Source organism: Mastomys coucha, unplaced genomic scaffold, assembly GCF_008632895.1.
Source record: "Mastomys coucha isolate ucsf_1 unplaced genomic scaffold, UCSF_Mcou_1 pScaffold13, whole genome shotgun sequence".
In the NCBI taxonomy this organism is placed as follows: domain Eukaryota; kingdom Metazoa; phylum Chordata; class Mammalia; order Rodentia; family Muridae; genus Mastomys; species Mastomys coucha.
This window is the reverse complement of record NW_022196895.1, coordinates 30,561,187-30,570,983: the sequence shown is the minus strand read 5'-3', so window position 1 is coordinate 30,570,983 and position 9,797 is coordinate 30,561,187. Positions and strand designations below refer to the sequence as shown.

Below are 9,797 nucleotides of genomic sequence, written 5' to 3'. Positions count from 1 at the left end.
GCCAATCAGAAAGCAAAGCCTGAAGAAACCAATCAGCAAAAGGGAAGAGGCAGGGCCGACCAGAAGACCGTTTGCTTTTAATGTGGGTCCGGGTTACCAACTGTCACTTCGTTCGTTATGGTATTCCTCTCACTTAATTGTAAATCTAGACATTTCTCTTCTGAGGCTTCCGCTGCGACCCCTTGTTCTTTTTAAAAAGAAAATTTTTCCTAGAGGGACTTCGCTTCTATTAGGGCAAATGGCCCACCCACATTACCCACGAGGCACCGCGAACGAATTCGTACTGCTTTTCCCAGAGTTCCCCGCGTCCGTCAGCGTTGAAGACGTGGAAGCCAAAATGGCGACCGGGACAGGCAGTAAGTATCGGACTCGCTTTTATGGTCAAGGCCTTTGTAGAATCGAGGCTAGGCATCCTGCTTCTCAGGCATGAAAGGAGTGGGAAGAGTGGGTTGTCAGGGAGCGCAGAGTTCAGAGACCCGCCTTTCCTGTCGCTTTCAGGACCACCACCTGGGGTTTAACGGTGTCGGGAGGAAACGGCCCAGGAAGCCTTTGTGTGCTAGGCACTCTCGGGTACAACAGGAAGGCAGTACAAAGTGGCCAGCGACTCAGTTGTTTATCTAACCACGCTGTGAGAAGCAGTCGAAATGATATGTGTTAATTGTAGGCGTTTTCTGCCACCGGGGAAAATGGGTGTATTTCAGCCATTTTTCAGTTTCACCAAGGAACTCTTTGATACCGGACGGTTGGGGGTGGGGGGGACCGAAAGGTAAACAACTTTATGCAAAGGAGGAGGTGGGCAGTAGCAGCCGGTGGCCGCTTGGAATCTTGGGAAATAAGGCTGCGTTCAAACTGAAAGTTTTAGAACTGTTTTTTTAAGTGAGAACCTTATTACCTTTTTAAAAACATAACACTGCCAGTTTCTTTTTTTTGGTTTTTGGTTTTTTTTTTTTTTGAAGCAGACCACCTTGAAGCCGTGGCATTTAAACACGATGTTCTATAAATGTGTATCCAGTAAAAGTACCCTGGCCAATTATGGTGATATTTCATTGGAATGGTGAAAAAAAAATTAAGATTTGGTGATAATAATTGAAAGTAGTAGTTCACACTGTTCGAACAAGTTTGAAATGTATGTATTTTGAGACAGGCTTCTGTCGTGTGACAGATCCTGGCTGCCCTGGAACTCATGCAGACCAGGCTAGTCTCTGCTTCTCAAGAACCAGGATTAGTACTCCACAGTAATCCTGCCTGGGGTGTTATTTTATGTCAGGCTTTTAGCTGTTCTGGGGCTTAGAACTAGCTCAGAGGTTGTTTCTGAGCCTTCTTTATTTCCAGAGCACAAGCTGCTGAGTACTGGCCCAACAGAGCCATGGTCCATCCGAGAGAAGTTGTGTTTAGCATCTTCTGTCATGAGGAGTGGGGATCAGAACTGGTAAGGAATCTCAGATACCTGATTTCTTGAGCCATCAGACTGGGTGGACTGAGTATCTTTCTTTTTGTGTTTGTTTTTGAAACAGGTTTTCTCTGTGTAACCCTGGTTATCTTAGTGTTCACTTTAAGTTACATTAAGCTTTATGTAGTAGTCAGCTTTACTAAAATACAAATCACATACCATAAAATAAGCCTGCTAAAAGGGAAAGTAGTGATGTTGTTTTTCTATTTTCACAAAGCTGTGCAGCCATCCCTTTAATTTAAGAAGTTTCTTTAATCTTTAAAATAAATCTCTACATTTACCTCTCCCTCTCTTTCCTGAGCAGTCTACTTTTCTTTCCCTAGATTTGTCTGTCCTTTAGGTATAATATGTAGTCTTCTGAGACTAGCTTTTTAGTCAATTAATATAACACTCTTCAAGTTTTATTCACATGTAACAGATATTAATACATTAATATGTGTTTTCTAGTATTGGCCAGAAAATAGTACAAACCATCCCCTCCATATTCATGGAGATGTATAAAAATGGTGGTAGCTCAATTCCTTTACATAAGATACCTTGTATTTGCATGTAACCAACACATATCCTCCTGAATACTCCAAGTTATCTCTAGATCACCTAATACAATGAAATAGCACTTAAGTGGTTTAGGACAGAGAAACCTGTGGGTGGTGAAACTGGCAAACCTCTACCTCCAAAAACATTTACATTATAATTCATAATGGTAGCAAAATTGCAGTTATGAAGTAGCAACAAAAATAATGTTATGGTTGGGGGTTCTCAAAACTGAGAGACTATGTTAGAGGGAGGCAATGTTAGGAAGGGTGAGAACCACTGGTTTAGGGGGTGAGTCTGTACAAGTACAGGCATAGCTTGTTGTTTGCTTATGACTAAGATCCAACCTAGGCTAAGGAAATCTCCTGACTATAGACAGTCAACTACATATTCGTTACCTGACACTTGGGCCACCACCTTTGGGCAGATGTGCATTAGGTCTTTGTGGACTTTGTTTTCAGTACCCCGGAGATCTCACCCAAATAGAGTCATGTAGTTGCTTCAGGATATTTTTTTTTTTTTTTGAGGAACTGCCAAACCATTTCCTTTATTATTTTAAAAATTATGTATGTTTATCTGTATGTTGGGTGGGGGTATGGGTATATTAGTGCAGAATCCCTTGGGAGCCAAAAGAGGACATCAGATCCCCTCGAGTTGCATACAGATATAAAACATCTGACTGACATGGGTTCCTAGAACAAATTTGGGCTCTATGTAAAAGCAATATGTGCTCTTAGTCCTGAGCCATTTCTTTGTCACTCCAAATTTTGGAGTAGATGTGCTGGGGGTGGAACTCAGAATTTGGTGCATGCTGGATAAAGATTCTACCATCTTTTTTTTGTAAAGACATAGTCTTACTCTGTAGATCCGGCTGGCCGTTTTTGTTTGTTTGTTTGCTTCTCTCTCTCTCTTTCTCTCCCTCCTTCCCTCTTTCTTTTTTTCTTTCATGACAGGGTCTTACTATGTAGCTCTGACTGTCATGGAACTCATTATATATAGATAGACCAGGCTGGCCTCTGCCTCATGAGTACTGAGATTATAGGTGTGAACACTCGACTGGCTCAAACCTTCATTTGTTCTAGCTAGGCTAGCTTCAAACTCCCTATGTAGCCTAGGATGACCTTGAACTACTGGTCCTGCCTTTACCTCCTGAAATAATATTCAGTATTACAGGCATGTACCATGAGGCCCAGTTTTGTAATACAGATCAAACCAAAGTTTCATGCATGCCCCATCCCCACCAGTTTCTTTTTCTGCTTCACTATGTTTCTTTATTTTTATATAGCTCTGTGTGTGTGTCTGCATAATTGTGGGTGGGGGTCAGAAGACAGCTTGCAGGATTTAGTTCTCTTTCCACCTTGTGGGTTATGGGGATCAAAGCCAGATCTTCAGGCTTGGGGACAAGTGTCTTTACCAGCTGAGCCAACTTAACTGCACCTTGTTTTTGCTTTGTTTTTTGGTTTTGGGTTTTTTCTGGTTTTTTGAGACAGGGTTTCTCTGTAGAGCCCTGGCCATCCTGGAACTCACTCTGTAGACCAGGCTGGCCTCGAACTCAGAAATCCGCCTCTGCGTCCCAAGTGCTGGGATTAAAAGGAGTGCGCCACCACCGCCCAGCTGTTTTTGCTTTTTTAAGAAAGGATCTGTCTATGTATGTAGTCCAGGCTGGTCTAGATCTCAGTAATTTCCCCTTTTTATCCTTCTGACCGGGAATTAAAATGTGAGCCATTACATCTATTTGCTTATTGTTTGGGGTTTTTTTGTTGTTGTTGTTGTTTCTCTGTGTTGTCCTGGCTGTCCTGGAACTTACTCTGTAGATAAGACTGGCCTCAAACTCAGAGATCCACCTACATCCCTGAATGCTGGGAATAAAGGTGTGCAACCACACTGCCTGGCATTCTTTTTTTTTTTTTTGGTTTTTCGAGACAGGGTTTCTCTGTTTAGCCCTGGCTGTCCTGGAACTCACGCTGTAGACCAGGCTGGCCTCGAACTCAGAAATCCGCCTGCCTCTGCCTCCCAAGTGCTAGGATTAAAGGCGTGTGCCACCACCGCCCAGCTGCCTGGCATTCTTAACATTGTATTGATGAGCATTTCTCTGATGAACTGTGTATGGGAATGATTATCTTTTCATTGTGGTTCCTGGGATCAAACTCGGGTTGTAAGGCTTTTAGAACAAGCACCTTTACCTGATAAGCTGTCTTTTTGGCCCTGATTTTTTTTTTCTCTTTTCTTTATTTTTGTAAGAGCATTTTATATCTATACAGGTATTGTATGTCTACAGAGAAATTTATGCTCTTATTTTTTGGTCTATTTTTTGTGTGGTTGAATTTCAGTAATTGCATTGTATTCTTTGTATACTCTGGATTCTCATCCTTTGACTTTTCTATATATTTATACTTTTTTAAAGGAACATATGTCTGTTACAGACATATGAAGAGGGTGTGAGATCCCCCAGAACTGGAATTTTGATGGCTTTGAGCCACCGTATGAGTAGCTACACATATGTTACAGACATATAAAGAGGGTGTGAGATTCCCCAGAACTGGAATTACAGATGGCTTTGACCCACCATATGAGTGCTGAGAATTGAAAGAGGAGCCAATGATCTTAACCACTGACTTACCTTTCCAACCTGTCTTTATACTTTTATGACTGGTATTGTTTACAACACGAGTTTTGATTTTTTTTTTTTTTTTTTTGATACATTGCCCTGGCTGTCTGGAACTCACTGTATTGACCAGGCTGGCCTTGAACTTGCAGGTACCTGCCTGCCTCAGCCTCTCAAGTGCTGAGATTAAAGGCATGAACTACCAGACCCAGCCAAAAGTATCAGTTTACTTTCTTCTGTTGCTTTACTTGAGAATTGGCTAGGAGAATATGTTTTGCTTTTTTATTTGTTGGCTTTTACTATTAAAAATTATTTTTTTAATCATCATTATTTTGTGTGTATTAGTGTTTTGCCTTTGGAGGTCAGAAGTCATTGGATCCTCAGAGACTGGGATTTTATAAGCAGTTGTGAGTCACTGTGAGTGCTGGAAATCAGAATGGCTTATCTGCAAAGCAACAAGTTCTTTTAACCATGGAACCATCTCCTCAGCCCTGTACTGTTTTTTTTTTCTCTCTCATTTTTTTTAGAGAATTATTTATTTTATATATATGAACACACTATAACTGTCTTCAGACGCACCAGAAGAGGGCATCTGGCCAGGCAGTGGTGGCACACGCTTTTAATCCCAGCACTTGGGAGGTAAAGACAGGTGGATTTCTAAGTTCGAGGCCAGCCTGGTCTACAGAGTGAGTTCCAGGACAGCCAGGGCTACACAGAGAAACCCTGTCTTGGAAAGCCAAAAAAAGGAGGAGGAGGAGGAAGAGGAGGCAGTGGTATCAGATCTCATTACAGATGGTTGTGAACCACCATGTGGTTGCTGGGATTTGAACTCAGGACCTCTGGAAGAGCAGTCAGTACTCTTAACCACTGAGCCATCTCTAGCCTCTACTTTTTTTTTTCTTTTAACACGGTTTTGGGTATGGAAGTCAGAGGCCATCTTTGTGAAGTTAGTTTTTTCCTTGGGTTCCTGGGATCAAACTCAGGTTGTAAGACTTTAAACAAGCAACTTCTCCTGATCTTGCTAGCCCTGATACTTTTTTTTTCTTTTTGCAAGAGCATTTTTATTACTCTAAACTGTGTATGTATAAGCTGTTGCATGCCACCTTGTAGCATACCACCTAGTATGGGTACTGGGAAATGAATTCAGGTCCTCTGAAACAGGATTGCATTGTCCTTTTTTTTTTTTTTTAAAGATTTATGTATTTTATTTTTTTGTATATGAGTACACTGTAGCTGTACAGATGGTTGTGGGCCTTCATGTGGTTGTTGGGAATTGAATTTAGGACTTCTACTCTCCGGTCACGGGTCACAGCTGGTCTGCCTCACTTTGTAGCTGTCTTCAGACACAAAAGAGGGCATCAGATCTCATTACAGGTAGTTGTGAGCCTCAGTGTGGTTGCTGGGATTTGAACTCAGGACCTTCGGAAGAGCAGTCAGTGCTCTTACCCACTGAGCCATCTCTCCAGCCCCTGAAATGGTCTTATAAAATTTCAGCAACAGTCAAATGTTTTTCTGCAACTTTTGTCTTTATGTGTTGATATACCTAATAGACTGGGTCTCGCTCTATTGCTCTGACTGACCTAGAACTTGCTTTGTAAACTAGACTAGCCTTGAGTAATCTTCCCGTTTCTGTATCCAGAGTGCTGAGATTACAGGAATACATCTTCATACCTGGCCAAATGTTAAATTTTTCAAACAACTTTCTAGAGATATTTCTGCTTTTAAAAACAATCAAATCTAGTGTGTTTTTCACCCTCCCAAATATAGTTGATCTTTAACAATTCAAAGAGAAGGCATCATTGTAGCTTAAATTATTCTATATTTTATTGTTCTGTAATATTTAACAGTATGACATAAAACTTGGGAAAATATTTGAGTTCTTTACTTTAAGCAATAGATGTCTCTCTTGAAATGTCTTTTGTTGGTTATAAAGGTTTGTTTTTTACTAGCCTCCAAATCTCTATGTAGCTCCAATTTATGTGATCTTGACCTCAAGATTTTATCTGTCTTCTGATTGTTGCGATTATTCGTATGCACTAACACAATCAGATATATTTATTTATTTTGGTTTTTTTGTTTGTTTGTTTCGAGACAAGAATTTCTCTGTATAGCCCTGGCTGTCCTGGTACTCACTTTGTAGACCAGGTTGGCCTTGAACTCAGAAATCCGCCTGCCTCTGCCTCCCAAGTGCTAGAATTAAAGGTGTGAGCCACCACTGCCCGGCTAGATAATATTTAATCACAGAAAGTAAAAAGATTGACTCGTGCCTTCTAACTCAGTGGCTGTGACCTTGTCTTTGTTCATGTTGTTACTTTTCCCCCCATTTATTTATTGTCATACTCCTCTCCCACATGAGCCCTCTCCCCATCCCTGTCCTCCCTTTCACCTCTGAGAAGGGGGAGGTCCCTTCCAGGGAACCTGCACCTCAGGTCACTACAGGACTAGGTACATCCTCTCCCACTGAGGTCAGACAAGACAGCCCAGTTAGTGGGGCAGGTTCCACAGGCAGGATAAGCCCCTCGGTCCATTTGTTGGTGGACTTGCACGAAGACCAAGCTGCACATGCTCTTTGGTTATAGATATGATCTAGGGTTTAGTTTTTCCTGTCAGGAAGATAATGAAGATGTTTAACATATTTAAAGAACCTGATTGATAGAAAGCTCTTGGGGATTGGTTTGTTTGGTTACTTTTTAAAGATTTTTTTACTATATGTAAGTACACTGTAGCTGTCTTCAGACACACCAGAAGAGGGCGTCAGATCTCATTACGGATGGTTATGAGCCACCATGTGGTTGCTGGGATTTGAACTCGGGAAGAACAGTCAGTGCTCTTAACCGCTGAGCCATCTCTCCAGCCCATTTGGTTTATTTTTGACACGGGTTTTTACTTTGTTGCCCTGACTGCCTGTCTGGCCATGTAGACTAACACCCAGCTGATTTGGGGACCACAGTTGTGGAGTGGGGTAGGAATGACGATGACCACAGGGTCTTGCTATTTATTTCTGGCTGGTCTGATACTCATGAGGCTCAGGATAGCCTCACACTGATAGTTCTCCTGTTTATTAGAATTATAAGCATATATTGTGCACAGTAAAAAAAATAATCAAATTTCAACAGTTGAGTATGGTGGTACATGCTTTTAATCCTTGCTCTCAGGATTCTGAGGCAGCTGGATCTTTGTGAGTTGAAGGCCAGCCTGGTCTACAAAAGGAGTTCCAGGACAGCCAGGGCTGTATCACATAAAAACCCTGTCTCTTTTTTTAAAAAAGTGTTAATAAACGTATTTAAATACAGTTTCATAATGAGAGTTAAGAGAGAAAGGGTCTACCCAGAAGGAAAAATGAGAGCAGGGTGTAGGCTTCTCAAAAAGCAGTTCTAAAAGAAAGATAAATTAAATACAGGTACTGGTTTCTCAAAGGGGAATGGCCAGAGAGCTAATTTTAAAAATTAATCCAGGCTTGGGGTGTAGTTTGGTCATATAGTATTTGCCTACATATGTAAGGTTCTGGATTCATTTAAAGGTTTTAACATTGCATTTTTATTTATTGTGCATGTATGTATATATAGGTGTATGGGATTTGGACAACAATTAGTAAGAGTTGATACTTCTACCCTGTAGATATAATAGGTTGTAGGTTAGCGGGTGGAGTCAGGATCAGGCATGGCAGCAAGTACCTTTCCTTTACCCACTGGGCCATTTCACCAGCCCCTTGAGCTGCTTTTTAAATAGTTGCGTCTTTTTCCATTGTCAGGTATTCCAGAACTAGAGGTTGGCTGTGGTGGAGCACTTACCTAACCTCAGGTTTTTATTTTCAGCACTGAAAAGTAGGTAGATAGAATTAATAATAAAGGAAAGGCATTCTAATACTTCTTAGTAGCAATTCTTTATTCTATGTGTTCTCTAAACTTTGAGCCCAGTGTACCTTAAGGCTTTTCTCATTTTGTAGGGTATCAGTTAGCAGAGCAATCAAGCCCTTTGCAGAACCTGGCCGGCCTCCAGACTGGTTCTCTCAAAAAGTAAGTTACCAATCAGATTTTGTTTTATACTCATTGGAATATGAAATTGGTTCTTTACCAGGTTTTGTCTTGTTGCTTACAAGGTTTTCTGTATCATGAAGGGGAAAATAAATTACAGTGCTATAGGCTGGGTGTATTGGTACATGTCTGTAATTCTAGCAGTTGGGAGATAGGCAGGAAGGAGCATATTAACATGTGTAAGACCAGCCTGGTTTACATGCTGAGTTTCAAGCCAACAAAGGCTACATTAACAAGACCCAGATGGCTCAATGGCTGTTCTGCCAGAGGTCTTGAGTTTAATTCCCAGCAGCAACATGGTGGTGCCTCACAACCATCTGTAATGGGATCAGATGCCCTTTTCTGGTGTGTCTGAAGACAGCTACAGTGTTTTTTAATTTATATATATGTATATATTATGAAGTAATACTATTTTACACAATTAATATTAATTTTATATATTTAATATATCATTTCTTATTAGTATTAATATATAATTATATGAAATAAATAAATCTTTAAAAAAAAAAGAAAGAAAGAAAACCAAAGGAAAGTGTGGCTGCAGGAGTATGGCTCAGTGGTTAAATAAAGCTTTGGCTGTACAGGCACAGAGACTTAAACCCACTTAACATGCCAAGAAACCATGGCAGCCCACCAGTTATTACACTAACTAGAACATAGGCAGTAAGTAATCCTTGGAGCAAGCTGGCTTTCTAGACTAGTTGAAATAATAAGCTTCAGTTTCTTTAAGAGACCCTACTTCAAAGAATAAGGTAAAGACTGATTGAGGAAGACTCCTAGAGCTCATCTTGTGTGTCCACATGCATGTGCACACACAAGTACCTGCACTAATGCGTGTGTATGAACTTGTGAACACAGACATAACACATGTTTTTTAAAAAAAGTAGGAGCTAGGGAGATGGCTCAGCAGTTAAGAGCACTGACTGCTTTTCAGAGGACCCAGGTTCAAATCTCAGCACCCACACAGCAGTTCACAATTGTCTACAACTCCAGTTCTAGGGAATCAGACACTCTTACACATGAAGGCAAAATATGAATCCACATAAAATTTTTTTAACATTTTAATTTTTAAAAAAGTAAGAAAGGCCGCCTGGGCAATGGTGGCACACACCTTTAATCCCAGCACTTGGGATGCAGAGGCAGGTGGATTTCTGAGTTCAAGGCCAGCCTGGTC

At 40.9% G+C, this 9,797-nt stretch overlaps 1 protein-coding gene across 6 annotated transcripts in view; it reads left to right on the top strand.

Moving 5' to 3' along the window:
* The first annotated feature begins 62 nt into the window (after positions 1-62).
* Brd8 (bromodomain containing 8) overlaps positions 63-9,797 on the top strand; it is a 50,893-nt gene continuing 41,158 nt past the window's right edge. For all 6 annotated transcript variants that reach the window (XM_031365314.1, XM_031365313.1, XM_031365312.1 and 3 more), the window contains exons 1-3: positions 63-356; positions 1,333-1,429; positions 8,536-8,605. In XM_031365314.1, coding sequence (XP_031221174.1) covers positions 239-356; positions 1,333-1,429; positions 8,536-8,605 — 285 coding nt within the window. In that variant the 5' untranslated portion in view covers positions 63-238. The remainder of the gene's footprint in view (positions 357-1,332; positions 1,430-8,535; positions 8,606-9,797) is intronic.